This window comes from Sardina pilchardus, chromosome 23 (assembly GCF_963854185.1).
Source record: "Sardina pilchardus chromosome 23, fSarPil1.1, whole genome shotgun sequence".
In the NCBI taxonomy this organism is placed as follows: domain Eukaryota; kingdom Metazoa; phylum Chordata; class Actinopteri; order Clupeiformes; family Clupeidae; genus Sardina; species Sardina pilchardus.
Genome location: NC_085016.1, coordinates 15,653,884 through 15,671,568, shown reverse-complemented (window position 1 = coordinate 15,671,568; position 17,685 = coordinate 15,653,884). Strand labels below are relative to the sequence as shown.

General features: G+C 47.9%; 1 protein-coding gene across 1 annotated transcript in view; it reads left to right on the top strand.

Moving 5' to 3' along the window:
* Positions 1–17,685, top strand: part of cpm (carboxypeptidase M) — a 38,738-nt gene that overhangs the window by 4,417 nt on the left and 16,636 nt on the right. The window contains exons 3-4 of the mRNA XM_062527897.1: positions 3,238–3,335; positions 10,735–10,904. Of these exons, the coding sequence (XP_062383881.1) occupies positions 3,238–3,335; positions 10,735–10,904 (268 nt within the window). The remainder of the gene's footprint in view (positions 1–3,237; positions 3,336–10,734; positions 10,905–17,685) is intronic.

Sequence of the window (17,685 nt, the reverse complement as noted above, 5' to 3'; positions counted from 1 at the left end):
TGCAATGAGAGATGGCCATCACCATAACAACCCGCTCCGACGGGACGGGACGGGAATAAAAGCCTGGCAGCTCTTCAGCAACTCGGGCCCAACCTGAGCGTCTAAGTGCCTCTAACTGACAGGTCGCTCTCAGGACAAGAGCATCCAGAACCGCAACCCCCCCCTCCCCCCTCCGCTCCTCTCCTCTCTTCTCCTCTCCTCCCCCGCACTTGTCCCTCGCTCGGCATAAATGTCCCCCTGTCTCCTTGGTGGACAATGACAGGCTTGCTTAGCCAGCACTGCGCTGCCCTCGAGAGGTCAGACCGTCTGAGGGGACAGTGCGCCGGTCATTTAAAAGTGAAATTAGCCCGCGCTGAATGCAGAGAGGCATGCTATTCATCGCGGTCCGGCGCAGAGAGAGCGACAGAGGGCCACAGTGGACAAAATACAAAGTATAACCACGCACATCCGTAAAAAAATTGTCGGGTGCGAGATACAAAAAATTGTAGCTCAAAGGCAACGTAAAAAATCTGCACACCGTAGAGCTCCTAAAGTATATATTTTTTTATTAAGTAACGTTTCGGGCTTTTGCAGCCCTTCCTGAGACTTTCCCAGAGCCACCGTGGAGACCTGGGAAATGCTCTGCCATGCTATGCTATGCTATGCTACACTATGCACAATGCTGGCATTCATGAGTGGGCGGGTGATTGATATGACAGACACATTGTGGACAGTGTTTGATTTTGAACTGCACGGGTGGATGCGAGCCATCATGCAGTAAAAGCCACAGTGGCATTCACTGTAACGTATACACACACGTGTGCACACAGACACACACAAATAGACACACACACAACAGGCGTGAACAAAGCATGCACACCAATGTATGCGCACACACACAAACACACATATAAACACACACAAATACACACTCATACAGCAGTGCATACACGTACATGGCCACACACACACACACACACACACACACACACACACACACACACACACACACTACAGCAGTCCATACACACACAAAAACACACTCATACAGCAGTGCATACACATACATGCCCACACACACACACACACACACACTCCCCTGAGCCCTTCGGCCGATGCCACGTGGTCGAGCGGAGCTGATTGAAACGTCGTAGGAGCGGCGGGCGGGCACGGCTGCCAGCGAGTGACATTCCCACTGCAACTCCCAGCAGATCGGGTTCCCCCTCCTGCCTCTACTCAGCCGTGGCACAAAGCTGGCATTGACGATGGGCACCCCACAGCCCTGCCAGCTCGCTCCCTCCGCATCCCCACACCTTCCCCGATTCCACTTCTCTGATTCAGCTCCTTTTCTCTTCCTCTATTTCTCTCTTTTGCCTTCTCTCTCTCTCTCTCTGCTCTCTCTCTCTCTCTTGCTCCTTGTCTGTCTCTTTGTCTGCTGTCTTTCTCCCTCTGCGCCATTGTTTGCTGGGCCCGGATGTTTGAAGGAAGCCTGGTCTGGCGTGCACACACACACACACACACACACACACACACACACACACACACACCTCTGGAACGGTACTTTTTTGGGCCGTGCCCAGTGAGTGTCTGTCTGTGTGTGTGTGTGTGTGTGTGTGTGTGTATCGCTAACCTTGGTGGTGTTCCCGAGAGAAGGCCAGACCTCCTAAGGGGAAATTGAGGGTGGTCTTCGGTCTCCACTTAAGGCATCTGTGCCCACTTAGCTGATTAAAAAAAAAAAAAACCTGGGCTGAACTCTTCTCCTAGACCTAGACAATAAAGATTGATTTTTTTTCTTTCGTCTTATTTTGACGACTAAATCAGGTGAAGTGGAATCCCGACAAATCCCATCGCCTTGGCCTGCCTTGACTCTGGGCTGCTGAAACAGATGCCATACGCTCTTACATAGCCATTTGCAAATGTTTTTAATTAGTCAGCCGAAACACTGAAACACAATGAGAGGTGGTGAGGTAAGAGGAGTGTGTGTATATGTGTGTGTGTGTGTGTGTGTGTGTGTTTTCTATACCACTGGGTGTGTGAGGAGTGTGTGTGTGTTCCTAGTTTCGTTCTCTCCTTCTCCTCTCTCGGCCCTCCGGACGCCAACCCCGTTAAGCCCCTCGTTAATCAGCTTGAGTGTGCGTCCGTCGTCCTGCGCAAGGTTAGCTTCTCATGAGCGCGGCCGCTAAGGAAGGCTAATCCAGGACACCACCTGCCAAGCCACCAAGCACCAATTAGCCTCCTCTCCTGACAGTCACTCCATCAAACCACTTTGTAACCATTTAGAAAAAGTACTATATAAATTATTATTATTATTAATATTATTGTATTCAGAGCTTTCGTCAAACGCAGGAGTTCACCTCTTAAATGAAGAGATTCACACATTTCCTGGGATAAGATGTTCTAGAACGTCATATTAAATTACGTGCATAAGTGTTTTCACAAAAATGACAAAGGCTTTTGTTGAATGCGGGTGGGGGTTGGGGTAAGGTTGGGGGTGGGGGGGGGGGGGTGGTTTAAAGTCAGGCGACCATAGGATTTAGGTTAATGAATATGTGATTAGTGTGTGAATATCCGTTGTTTGCCCCTAAGTAATGGACTTGCCACAAATGTTATTAGACTATCAGATTTGGAGAATTAAAGTCATTTAGTGAGACAGAAAGAGAGTGGAGGAAAAACCCAAAGCATTTCAGGCCAGCAGCTCAATTATCTGTGTCTGGTAGCTGATTTGGTTTCAAATTAATGTTCTGTTCCATTCTGACTTGTTTGTGTGTGTAACTCTGCACACAACAGCAGTTTCCCTCTTTTGGCCAGAGAGCAGTGTATCGGGGATTTCGCACAGCTGAGACACTTGCCAGTCAGCAAGCTCAGGCTTGCAGAGCGAGAGAATCTCACACACTCTCTCTCTCTAACACACACACACACACACACACACAGTCACTTGTTTGTCACAACGGGAGCCCCACACTGACGTGAGATTGGGTTGCCAGGTGCTGCGTGGAGTTGTTCAAAACATTATTTGAGTGTCTTATTGAGGCGCTGCGCAATATAAAGGAGACAGAGCTGTGACAAAAGATGTGGTGTTAGCGAGGTTTGTCGACGTTCAATTCATTTGCAAATAACACAGTGACTCATTTGTGGAAACTGTGGTTCTTTGTATTTTGTATTTAGTTTTGTGTGTGTGTGTGTGTGTCTGTGTCTGTGTCTGTGTCTGTGTGTGTGTGTGTGTGTGTGCGTGCCTGTTTATCTGTCTGTGTTTTATAGGAAGACATCTCTGGGTCCTTGTCCTGGGGAAGTTTCCGAAAGAGCACAAGGTTGGGATTCCGGAGTTCAAATATGTCGGCAACATGCATGGAAACGAGGTATGTTTGCCCTCCCGCACCACACACTGCACTTCGCTCAAACCAAACCGAATCAAACAAACAAACAAACACAAATGGAACAACAGACAACGTTTAAAAAAATAACGAAACAAACAGATCGTCCACATAATATGCAGCCCTCACTGATCATTTTCTGGAGACCCAAAAGCACCCCAACCTAGCCAGAGTCGAGCCGTGTTTTGATGAGCCGGAGGGCGTGACAGACAGGGCTTCAGAGGAGTGACAAGAGGAAGTAATCAAAATTCCGCACACTGCCCAGCGGCGGCCCGAACAATGGCGGCTCAGCCTGGCGTGTCCGGCGATTTCCCCCTTTGATGGCTGCTAAATTTGGACGAAGGAACCGAAGAGATGGCGGGGTGGGGGGGGGGGGCTAGGACGGTCCGGCCACTTAAATAGATACGTCTGGACACGGTGACACAGAGAGGTGTAACTGGGGAAGCCTGTGGGAACAAGGGGGGCCGCCGAGCACAAAGACATTACAGTGTCCGGCCCAAGGGCCACTCTGGAGAGGCAGCAGAGTGTGACCTGAGTGTGTGTGTGTGTGTGTGTGTGTGTGTGTGTGTGTGTGTGTGTGTGTGTGGAAGGGGCAGGGGTGACCCTCCTTTCATTGGGTGTGTAGTGTAGTGGTGTGTGTGTATGGGTTTGTAAGTGTGTGTGTGTGTGTGTGTGTGTGTGTGTGTGTGAGTGAGCATGTGTGTGTATGTGAGTGTGTATGAATACCTTGTCCACCATCACCACCGTCTATTCAGACCTCTTTGTGAGTCCCCCCACCCCCCACGCCTCTTCCTGCGTCCATCCGTGCAAAGCAGACCGTGCTCTTGACCAGCGTCTGTCCATCTCTCCGTCCAGCCGTCTATCTGTCTGTGTGTGTGTGTGTGTGTGTGTGTGTATGTGTGTGTGTGTGTGTGTGTGTGTGTGTGTGTGTGTCCTCCAGTGACACGGTGAGCCCCGACTCAGAGGGTATGCAGGACAGGCACAGAGGGGGGCAGCAGCCCTGAAAGGAGGGCCTGAGAGACTTAGCACAGAAAGAGTGGGAGTAGGAGTGTGTGGGTGTGAGAGAGTCGGTGTGTGTGTGTGTGTGTGTGTGTGTGTGTGTGTGTGTGTGTGTGTGCTGTGTATGTGTGTGTCTGTATGTGTGGAAGGGAGTGAGTGTTTTTGTCTGTGTTTGCAAGTGTGTGTTTGTGTATTTGAGCGTATGTGTGTGTGAGTTTGAGTGTATGTGTGTGTGAGTTTGAGTGTATGTGTGTGTGAGTTTGAGAGTGTGTGTGTGTGTGTGTGTGTGTGTGTGTGGGTATGTTAGGGAGGGAGTGAAAAGGGCCTGGGAGCGAGGGGAGTTTGTTGACACAAGGGCACCAACGTTGCAGTGGCCGACTCTCACTAATTCGACAGGAAAACCCGTCCATCCTTGACAAGGCTTTCCTTCCTCTGTGTGACTGCCGGCCCTCGCCGAGCGACTGATGAATCACAACCATCTGACTGGCCGGGACTGGAGAGCTCGTTTTTGTGCGTCCAAAACACCTGCGAAATCACTCCCTTCACCACATCAAGCACGCTGTTTTGGAAAAACAGCTATTCGACAAATGAGTGTTTAGGCTTCGCCAAGGCCATCCTTTTCTTTTGCTGAGGCCATGAAAGAACAGGAGCTTCACTTTGATCACTGAAGCAAGCTGGAAGAGAATATGACGTGTGTGGGTGTGTGTGTGTGTGTGTGTGTGTGTTTTGAACAGGCTGTGGCCTGGGGATGAAGTGGCACACTGGGACACTAACCGGACTCTTTTGTGTTTGAGTGTTGAGCAGAAGCGTCGTAATTATGAGTTACGCTCGTGTGCAATTTTCAACAAAGTTGTAAATAAGAGGCGGACACTACGTTCTTTTTCAAGTTGCTCCAACTCATGTCCCGTTGAAACCACTGGCCACATCAGTGGCTTCACATCCCAGAATCCTGAAGGACAGTGTTGTTTTCAAGAGTTCCATGTTTTTCACCACTATTTTTTCATCTATTATCCATAGAGGGAGGGTCTTATCCCAAAATCCTACTGATACACAATACTACATAGTGTGAGACACACTAATAATATTGCTATTTAAAAAGTATTATGGCGGTCAAAAAATGAATAAACGCATTGTCTATGCTATTGCATAAACATTAATATAGTCTAACAAACGAGTTGAAGTGATCAATTTACATCTAGCGGTTAGAGGTTGAAAAACAGCACTGAAGCCCTTATGAAACTTTATCCGCACAGCCTTACCTCCATAAAAACTTGAAATCGGAAACCGCGATGGCGAAGGAAGACACTTAAAAGTCTTCTTCTCACCACCTTCACTCTGAAAGACACACACGGGGGGAGAGGGGACTGATAGAAGAGGCTCTTTCAGTGCTTTTGGAAGTCAGTGAATGGCGCAGACTAGGGAGCAGTGCAGTGAAAAGAAAGACAAAAATGAATGGATGAATGAGCGAGTGAATGAGGAAATATAAGAAAAGCAGAAAAATAAATAGAGCTTCAGACCCAGCAGGAGGGGAATTTGTTCCAAAGAGGCACGGACGGAGACAAGAGGGAAGAGAGAGCGAAGAGAAAGAGAGGGGGAGAAATAGAGGTAAAGAGGGAAAGAGAGAGTGAAGAGGAAGAGAGGGGGAGAAATAGAGGTAATGACAGAAAGAGAGTGAAGAAAAAGAAAGCGGGAGAAATAGAAGTAAAGACGGAAAGAGAGAGGGAAGAGAAAGAGAGCGGGAAAAATAGAGACCTACTGTAGAAGGTGGAAAGAGAGAATAAGAGAAAGAGTGAGGGAGAGAGTAAGTGAGGTAGCAGAGGAATAGAGCACACGAGAAAAGACATGAAGTGGGTGGTAGAAAACATGGAGAAAGAGAAGAATAAAAACGACAGAAGTGGATGAGAGAGAAAGGGAGAGATGAAAGAGCAGAAGAGTGGTTGCAAGAGGGGGTAGAGAAGAGGGTCAGAGAGAAAGAGGGAGAAAGGAGAGCAACCGCAAAAGAGGGAGAGAGAAGAGAATAGGGATAGAGAGAGAGAGCGTGCGGAGGAGAGGAAGGAAAGGAGGGCCATATAAGGTTTGGAGCCGCAGCACGGCAGGTGGATTAGAGAGAGCAGAGGAGGAGCTGCGCCGCTCCGGGGGTCAAGGGTCAAGGTCAACCGCGGGCAGCGCAGTGTGGCGGCACGGGAGACGACGACTTTTTTCCAGCTCCACTTTCACAGCTGCCTCCAATTATGCCACTGCATGGACCCTCTCGTGTGTGTGTGTGTGTGTGTGTGTGTGTGTGTGTGTGTGTGTGTGTTGGAGGGGGAAGTGTATAGAGAAGACGAGAGGGGTGGAGAGGGAGAAAGAGAAAGTCCAAGCAAGAGAAAGAAAGAACAAAGGGTGAAGGCACAGAAGATGGAGAGAGTCTGGAGAAAAAGGAAATACTGGAGAGAGAGAGAAGGGGGAGAGAGAGAGAGATAGAGAGGGGTAGAGAGAGAAAGATAGAGAGAGTGGGGGAGAGAGAGATAGAAAGAGGGGGTAGAGAGAAAGAGAGAGGGAGAGAGAGATAGAGGGGGTAGAGAGAGAAAGAGAGGGGGAGAGAGAAATAGAGAGGGGTAGAGAGAGAAAGATAGAGAGAGTGGGTAGAGAGGGGGAGAGAGAGATAGAAAGAGGGGGTGGAGAGAAAGAGAGAGGGGAGAGATAGAGAGAGGGGGTATAGAGAGAAAGAGAGAGGGGGAAAGAGAGATACATAGAGAGAGAGGGGGAGAGATAGAGAGAGGGAGTAGAGAGAGAAGGAGAGGGGGAGAGCGAAAGAGAGAGGGGGAGAGAGAGATACATAGAGAGGGAGGGGGAGATAGAGAGCCGCTGTAGCTGAAGTAGGGTTTTCAACATAAAGGCGCAATTGTGAGCTGCACTCAGTCTCGTGGACACTGATCATGAAAAGTATCCTGTGCCCTCTCTCTCTCTCTCTCTCTCTCTCTCTCTCTCTCTCTCTCTCTCTCTCTCTCACACACACACACACACACACACACTCTCTCAGCCTCGGTGCATCACTCAGTCTTGAGCCATGTCCCGCATAGAGATGGTTGGTTCACTAATGGAATTATGATGAGAATTGCAGACAGACAACCAACTTGGGTTGTGTAGACCTTGCTATTGGGGCGCGTGTGTGTGTGTGTGTGTGTGGGTGCTTGTATGTTTGTATCTGTGTGTGTGTGTGTGTGTGTGTGTGTGTGTGTTAGTTTCTGCCATGTTCCCCCGGCCAAACACCTCAACACTTGAGCAGCAGGATGATGTAGTGTGCGTGTAGGACTGAAAACACACCAGTCATAGTCACAGCTCAGCTCAGCTCAGCCCCTGAGCACTTCCATGTGGCCTATAGGCGCCTGAGAAAGACACAGGTGTAAAGCGTCACCTTAAACACACACACACACACACACACACACACACACACACACACACACATATGCTGATACGGGCCAGCGCTCTGGCAGCGCCATCTCGATGCACGATGCGGAATGTAAACACTTGTAGGTGTGAGGGGTCAAAGTTCACACATGTTTCCAGGCGGCACTGTCGCCGGGGCGCTGGTGAGTGATGTGCGGAGGGCAGGGGTGAGTGGGGAACCCCCTATATCATCTCCCTCCCGGGGAGAGAGGGCCGAGGCAGAGCCGCTCTCTCGTCCCCCCGTCAGTGCACCCGGGCTGGGCAGGTTCGTCCAGGTTGCCCCATAGACTCCCAGCCAGGAGGGTCTTTGGCTGCAGGCAAGCGGACAGGCAAGGGTTAACTCTCCAAATCCAGGAGAGAGGCCTGTGGCTTTCAGCAGCCATGGGTGGAGAGGAGATCCCCTTGCACACACACACACAGATGGATGGACACGGACACACACACACACACACACACACACACACACACACACAGACACACACTCACTCACACACAAATAGACAGAGGCATGCACATAAACCTATATGGGCACACGCACACAAACACATACAGACATAACACACTTATGAATACAGGCAGGCATACACAGGCATAACCCAGTTATAATGACTTTTGAGTACTCACATAAACACACACGGACACACACACACACACAGCAATTTCATGCTGCTTTTGAGTCTACCAGAAGTGCTGTGGGCAAAATTGGCTTATTACAGTCACACACACACACACACACACACACACGCACAGAGACTTAACCTTCCCCCCACACACACACAAACACACTTACCACACAAGATCAAGCCCTTGGGGCTGTTTCTGCACTCTTCCATTCTCTCATCATCCCCATGAATGGCAATTATGCACAGGGGGAAGGATGATAGAATGTCTGGATGGAGTCGAAGAATCTCAGAACCCCCCTTCCAAACACACTCTCTCCCGCTCGCTCTCTGAGAGCTGATATCCTGAAGATTAAACCAAATCGCCATGGCTTTTGTGTGAGTTTACATTGGCCACGACTGCTCCAAACAGAAGGTAGACCTAAAGTGTGCCTCTCTCTCTCTCTCTCTTTCTGTGTGTGTGTGTGTGTGTGTGTGTGTGTGTGTGTGTGTGTGTGTGTGTGTGTGTATGTGTGTGTGTGTTGTGTGTGTTGTGTGTGTGTGTGTGTGTGTGTGTGTGTGTGTGGCGTGTGTGTGCGTGCGTGTGTGTCCGTGTGTGTCCGTGTGTGTGTCCGTGTGTGTGTGTGTCTGTGTGACCCCGAGACTGACTGACTCATTTGTTTGTGCAAAGGCACCTTTCAGACACATGGCCCAACAGCATCCAGCGGCGCAGCAATATACATTAACCTGCCAACATACCGGGTGTCTTCCCCGCGTGTTTACTTATTACCTTCTAGAGGCAACGGCACACAGTGTGTGTACACTCCGGAACATTCATTTTCCACTCTGGAGACCGCTGGGTGTGTTACAGGGAACCAAAGCCACAGGTCAAGTAGTGCTGACACTCCATCTATTCAACAGGCAACGGAAGGAACCCCACTGGAACCCCGTATGCTGTCCATAAAAAAACATCTGTGACGGACAGTGTGTCTATAGATACCTGTTTGAAGAGGGAGAGGTTAAATGACTTTCTCTACTTTAGTGAGCACATGCCATTCTATGGTACTGTGTGAGTGTGTGTGTGTGTGTGTGTCTGTATGAGGGTGTGTTTATGTGTGTGATGGGTAGGTGTGTGTGTGTTTGTGTCTGTGTGTGTGTGTGTGTGTGTGTATGAGGGTGTGTTTATGTGTGTGATGGAGAGGGGATTGTGTGTGTATGTGTATGTGTATGTATTAGGGTGTGTTTATGTGTGTGATGGGGAGGGGTGTGTGTGATGGAGAGGGGAGTTTGTGTGTGTCTGTGTGTGTGTGCGTGTGTGTGTTGCCCTTGGGTGTAGCTGAGTAGCACAGAGTTGACGGGGTAAGCAGCAGGAATTGAGAGGGCTGTGAAAGAGACATGCAGCGCAGCCTTCAAGCCCAGCTGTGCTCCAGCCCAGACATGTGTGCTTTAATCACGCCTTTCACACTGAGACAGGAGAGGAAGCACCGGAGAGGACACACACACACACACACACACACACACACACACACACACAGACATACTACACAAATGGTCTCTTTCACATGGAGAAGGGTGTGTGGAGAGTGAAGAACCTGACTGGGTGGGAATGCATTGTTATCAATACATAGCCACACACATATCAATACATGAATCAATACATGGAAACAGGTACACACACACACACACACACACACACACACACACATACACACACACACACACATAGAGACACGCCAAATAAAAGATTATCTATTTGTCTTTGGGAATTTGAACCCTTGGATCATTATGGGAGTGGACTCCTCTTGTGCACTCACACACACACACACACACACACACACACACACACACACACACACACACACACACACACACACACTCATATATGTTCCAGTCACGGAGACCCGAAGTGTTGTTGAACCTTTGTCTGTTTTCCCTGGTGAACACAGCCAGGGGGGAGATAGAACTGTAAAATAATAGGACTGAAGATGAACAGAACAGTTCACTGTTCCAGTCCCTGACTTGGGTGGTATAGAACACACACACACACACACACACACACACACACACACACTGATCTAAGTTGAGGATTAAAAGAAAGGTAACCAATTAAGATGTCATAAAGGTTTATTTGGAATTTTATGGGCACATGAAACTCAACACCCTCACAATGTTTCAATTTAAGCAATATGCCAACAAACATAGTTTGAATGCTTCAGTTTGATTGATTACAGGTTAGCTAAAAGGCTGCCAGATTTGTTTTTTGGCAGAGTGGCCAATCGTGAACAGTTTGAAAATGAATCAGAATGTGGTGTGATGAATACACAATTGTTATTTTGTGTGTGTGTGTGTGTGTGTAGGTGGTGGGGCGTGTCCTGTTGCTCCAGCTGATCGACTACCTGACAAAGGGTTACCGTAGCAACCCCGTGGTGACGCGCCTCCTGGACAGCACGCGGGTGCACATCCTGCCCTCCATGAACCCGGACGGCTTCGAGTCCTCCTCCCGCGAATGCATGAACGGCTACGGCAGGTCAGGGCACTCATTCTCACACACACACACGCACACACACACACACACACACACACACACACACACACACACAGTACACACACAGACTCACAAACAGAATCACAAACATACACACACGTGCACACACACACACACACGCACACACACACACACACACACACACACACACACACACACACACACACACACTCACACTCACACACACACACACACACACTCACACTCACACTCACACACACACACACATACACATGGGCATGCACACACACACACACACACACACACACACACACACAGACTCACAAACACATCAATAAACACACACACACTTGCACCTTTAGTGGCTATGAATTACATTACCTAGTGTTTGTTATTCCCTGTCACGTCACTCTGGCACTCTAGTTTCCATTGTTGCTGCGTAGGCTCCAGGATGACCGTGATGACTTGGGCCTGCAGGACATTTGCATGGACATGAGGGTGATGTGGAACAGATGCAAATTAGGTGGTGGAGGGAGAGAGGAGAGATGAGAGAGAGAGGGAGCGAGGGAGAGAGGAGAGATGGGACAGAGAAGGAAAGAGAGAGGGAGCGAGGGAGAGAAGGAGAGAAAAGGAAAGAGGGAGAGGATGAAAAAGAGGGAAAGAGAATGAAATGTTAGGTAGAGGAGAAAGATGGAACACAGAATGAAAGAGAAAAGGAGAGATGGGACACAGAATGAAAAAGAGAGGGAGAGAATCCCGAGCCTGAGATCATGAAACCTGAATGGAGTCGGTCAGAAGTTGTTTAAAAACAAAAGACAAGATGGTAAAATAACAGACTGCACTTGTTCTGCAGACATGCAGTCAGTCACACGTGTGTGTGTGTGTGTGTGTGTGTGTGTGTGTGTGTGTGTGTGTGTGTGTGTGTGTGTGTGTGTGTGTGTGTGTGTGTGTGTGTGTGTGTGTGTGTGTGTGTGTGTGTGTGCGTGCGTGCACCTATATTTTCAGATCCCTTTCAGGCCTTATCAGAAATCAGAAATGAATTGGATATGTACCAATGTGACTGCCGCCTAACAGACAGATTGGATATTCCTTATCTTTTTCCACTTGCACATCGTTGAAAAATGAAATTGTTTTACTTTTCACATTTACGCACTTTACACATAATTGGCAGAACGGTGAAATTAAAAATGAAAACGGAGATGGAAAGCTGGAATAAGGACTCTCCACTCTCTTTTCCCTTAAAATAAAACCAGCAGTCTATTTTGCGGACTTCTCAAGATACTTTGTAGACTAAAGGAAGCTAGCCACTGAAATAGCCTACTATTGCAAGCTGTTTTGTGCATTTGCAGTGTCATCTGGTGGGTGGTTGAGTGCACTAATGATGGTCTGAATGTGATTAAAAACGTTTTGCACTTGCACTGTAGTAGCACTTTGCATAACTTGTTGGATTAGAATTTGCATTGGCAACATTGGCGTGCGAGTTCTCTCTTGACTGAGGGACTTTCATTTTAGTGACCAAAATCCCTCTGGTGCGCATTCGAGTTGTCACAAGTGTCAAAGCAAATTAGTGAACCATGTAAACATAGATATCTGATATGGGCCACTTTGAAACGTAGATGTAAACAGGCAGTCCAAAAATCGGATTTTGGCAAAAAAAACTCAGAGGTGTGCATCAAGGCTTGACAGTGTACATGCAGCCAAAGACGGATGGTTGAGTCGAAGACACTTGAGTTTAATTGTCTCTTGCTGAGTGAAGGAGATGTCAATGTCCCTGCTTGACTGAGAGCTCTCCAGCTGGTTACATCTGGCCCATCCTCATGCCTCTAATATGTTTATCACTCACTCTCTCTGTGTGTGTGTGTGTGTGTGTGTGTGTGTGTGTGTGTGTGTGTGTGTGTGTGTGTGTGTGTGTGTGTGTGTGTGTGTGTGTGTGTGTGTGTGTGTGTGTGTGTGTGTGTGTGTGTGTGTGTGTGTGTGTGTGCGTGTGTGTGTGTGTGTGTGTGTGCGCGTGTGTTAGAGAGAGAGTGCATGCTGTTGGATAACTCCATACAGCTGGCTTGAGTGTTTGGAAAAATTGGACCTGTTTTTTGGTGTTGAGAAAATGACACTGTTTCCTTAGGGGCGCCATACCCTAGGTATACATGTGTGTGATTGTATATCTGTCTATATGTGTGTCTGTGTGTGCCAGGAACCTGCTGTTGATATTTATGTAGAAACTGACACAGATACGATCAGATTCTTAAAATAGTATCTGGCTTGATCTGACAATGTGTGTGTGTGTGTGTGTGTGTGTGTGTGTGTGTGTGTGTGTGTGTGTGTGTGTGTGTGTGTGTGTGTGTGTGTGTGTGTGTGTGTGTGTGTGTGTGTGTGTGTGTGTGTGTGTGTGTGTGTGTGTGTGTGTGTGTGTGTGCGCGTGTGTGCGCGCGCGTGTGTGTGTGTGTGTGTGTGTGTGCGCATGTTTGCGTGCCCACACACAGCCCTCACATTCTCCCAGGCAGGTACAGCACTAGTCTGATCTAGATCAACTGATTTCATGGGGACCTAAACAGTGCACTCTTGACAGGTTTCAGACCCTTTCAAGTTCCCCACATTTGATTATGCTTCAGATTCATCTTAAAATGGATTTGATCATGGATTTTTACATCAAATCCACACACAATACTTCACAATGACAAATAGGCAAAATCAGGTTTTCCATGATTGAGAATTTTCCGAGTACCCTGTGATGTAAGTTTCACCCTCATATCTTCCCCAAAACACTGTGACTCACTGGAAACACACACACACACACACACACACACACACACACACACAATCTCTCTCACTAACAGCACTGTTATTGTTTTTCTCAGACATCCGTTCATGCTAGGCTTGATGATACGACACGTCCAACACGTCCCAAATCCTAAACACACACACACACACACACCCCACACACATGTGCACACACACCCTTGCCCATAACCATGGCAACATTAGAATAAAAAAAATGACACACAGATAAACAGAGAGCCACTCATCACGGACAAGTGACGATTATGCCTTGACAACAAACAAAACACTTTGGTTTTGGGGGTTTAGTTTCAGTGTGAACTTTCTGTGAAGCTGAACATCTCTTGCCTTTCCTACACAAATGAGTTGAGACATCTGCAGATCAGTTTCCAGCCTTGCCAATGAGGCAGGCGCACACTTCATAAACAGCTATTGAGCAACTCGTGTAGTCCACGATTCTGTCGAAAGGTTGTTGACGTTTGAGCTCAAGAGTCAGTCAAACGGCACCTTGTTCCTCAGCCTGAGGCCATTGTGTTTTTCCATTGGCCAAACAAAACACTGTGTATTCACAACAGTTCTCTAAGCTCAGACACAGAGGCCATTCACAGAAGTGTATTGGATTAGAATCAAAAGATGTACCTTTGATACAAATATATTTTACCGCCACAACCTGTTCAAATACTTGTTTATATACGTGTTGTTGACGCGGTACTGTATAACAGTAATGACAGATGTAAAAGAGATACTAACTGATTAGTAGCCAGTATTGGCCACCGCTAATGTTTACACTGACCGCAGAACATGCAGGCCGAGTCTGAGAGGGCATAGCTGGCAGCTTGACAGGTGGACTAAAGTGGTTTAAGACCGTCTGAGTTTTCTCAGTAGATGTCCCTCTAAATGTCTGTGTGGAGTCTAAAGCCGGGCTATAAGTCTTGCCGGTTGTAAACCTGAAGAACAGACACCATTCCTGGTTTTCGTCAGGCTCGTCTGGTGCTGTGGCTCCATTGGGGCGCTGACAGAAATATGAACTGACGCTGCGCTCCAGACATACTTAATTGAGTGCGGTGTGTTGCAGACCATTAAAGATGTTAAATCAAGGTCTGCAAGCTCGTTAAAGTTGGCTCGAGTAAAACGAGATAGGGGAGCCCGGGAGGGTAGGGTCTGAAATCAAATTGTTTACCCTGGGGGGACTGTCGGCGTTTTACTCTTATTTCCAGAATCCAAGGAAACTTTCCATGAACTGACAACCACTCTATTATAAATGAAATAGGAAGTTTAAAGAAGAGCTCCATCCCTTCCAAATTCAGTTATCACAGCATTGTGCAGACTTAAGGCCAAGTGTATTATTATTATTATTATTATTATTATTATTATTATAAATAACATCATTAAAGCTTTTGGAACAGATCTGATTTTCAGTTTTTCTCAGTGTCAGTGAATGAGGCTCCCTACTGAGAAGGTCTTTATTCGACAGACACGAGGCACAAAAGCCAGGCTCACATCTAGAAAAGAGACAACCTGAAACCAGTGGCCTTTGCCTGACTAGCTTGGAAAGAGGGGTAGACTTCCTCTGACTGCTGAGTGCTACTGAGAACAGATCTTGTATAATCTCTGTGTTGGTGTGTTTGGGAATGCTCTCTCCAGACACACACACACACACACACACACACACACACACACACACGCACGCACAGAGGACGTCTTTGACACCACCCATCCTGTATAAGGGGTGTAACACAATCAGGGCTTTGAGTAAACAATACAATGTGGTGAGGATGCCATAGTGTCAGAGAAAAGACAGAGCATTTCCCTCAGCTGTATTTGTAGACACTCTTTCCGTCACCACCATTGTCATCATCATCATCATCATCATCATCAACCCCTCTACTGATTTATCTTCGGTGTTTCCTTCCTCGTCCGTTGCCACACGCCACTCCTCTTCCTCTCTGATCTGTCCTCCTCTGTTTGACTCATCTGCTCACGGCATCCTAGTCTGGCCATCACCACACTAAGCTCAATCTTTTAAGACCGAACATTAGTATGGGAAGGCTGCGCTTTGTTTCTACTGTGATCGATGGGCATCTTTCAAATGGCTCCGTAGGCTTGGATAGTCCTTCAACCAATCAGACCAACGATCCAGTGTGTCTTTTTGGATAAGCTAGTTTTGGATTGGATGGAGCCAAAGGTTCTGGCAGGGATCAGAGGAGATAGATGTGCAGGTTTCCAGCCAGAGCTGCCAGGCTAAATCCAAATTCGGGTTCACTCAGCCTAACGGCATCCATTAGTTTGGGTCTCTCGTCTCCTGCCCCCACCCTGCGAAGCCCGTCAGAGCCCGGTGTTGGTGCCCGGTGTTGGTGCGCTACAGGACTGTATAGCTTGTGTGGGGTTGAGTGGAAGGATTGGCTGACCTAAAGAGGTCTGGGAGCCTGTGTGTGGACAAGGACGTGGACTGTCTGTAAAATGCTCTAGAGGTTAATGCTCATGTTTGAGATTTACAAACACACACTCACACACATAGGCAATCTTGTCTTTCACGCACCGTGTGATTGGTGTCTGTCGTCCTTTCTCCCCGAGCAGAGCGGCTGGGTGATGTGTTTTAGTGTTTTTTTAGTTTTAGTTAATCTCTGTCTTGCTCAACAGAGGGGGGGGGGGGGGGGGGGGGGAGAGAGAGAGAGAGAGAGAGAGAGAGAGCAGCGAGTGCATGTTGTCTTGCTGTATTCCCTCTGGTCTGGTTATTTTCAGAAACTCACTCAAAGTCACTCACTCACTCGGTGGCTCTGGGTCGCTTGGCCCGGCACATCCATCATGTTCTGTTCCGTGCCTATTTAAGAAATGCCCTTATACATCCGAGAATCATCAAAGGGCAATCTGGGAATGTGCCTCGCTGGCCTCTTTTTACCGACCCTTTTCCACTGAAAATGTCCTAATCCAGCAGCCTCTATGACAAAACATTCGGAGACACCCACACACTCACTCACTCACTCACTCACATCAAAGACAAAACGCACACACACACACACACACACACACACAGAAATGCATAAATAAACTCTCAAGGCGATCAGAAATGTCACATGCCGGATTTTTGTCGTGCTGTTTTCTTAGAACAGCAGGCTCAATGACAACACACACACGCACGTCACACACGCACACACACACACACACACACATATACATATCACATGCGCACGCTGTACACACTCTAGGCCATTTTTCCTTGGCTGAACCATCTGAGGCCTCAGTATGCGATGTCTATAATTTTACACTGACTGACTCGAGGGACAGCTGAACGGAGCGACCACAGGAAATAGGACCCCCAGAGAGAGAGAGAGAGAGAGAGAGAGAGAGAGAGAGAGAGAGAGCGAGAGAGAGCGTGGGGGAGGCCCCGGATCCATACGGCCCCAACCAGCACCCCATCACAGCACCCGGCCACTGCACTGCACTGCGCTACACTTACCACCCCAGAGCACTTCAGGAATCACCACACTGAGGAGGAGCAGCTTGAGCTGTATGCACATACTGTACACACACACACACACACACACACACACACACACATACATATATACACACATACACCACATGTGTTTGGACACGCAAACATTTTCACACACACAGAAAAGCATGCTCACTTAAACACACACACGTACAGTACACACACACACACACACACACACACACACACACACACACACACAAGCACATACAACACACATGCATGGACACAAACATTTTCACAAACGCAGAAAAGCATACATGCTCACACAAACACATTCTCAAGCACACACACACACACACACACACACACACAGAGAAACAAGACATGCACACACAGACACATTCACATATGCACATACTGTACGTACGTGCCTATATGCGGATACAAGCACAAACAAACACACACACACAAACAAACAAGCACACACACACATAGAGTGGGGTTTTAAAGTACATGCTATTTTCACAGCAAGCTGATCCCTCCTCGACCGCAAAGTGGCCCCTTCTTAGTGGTCGTTAGCACCTAGCGCTA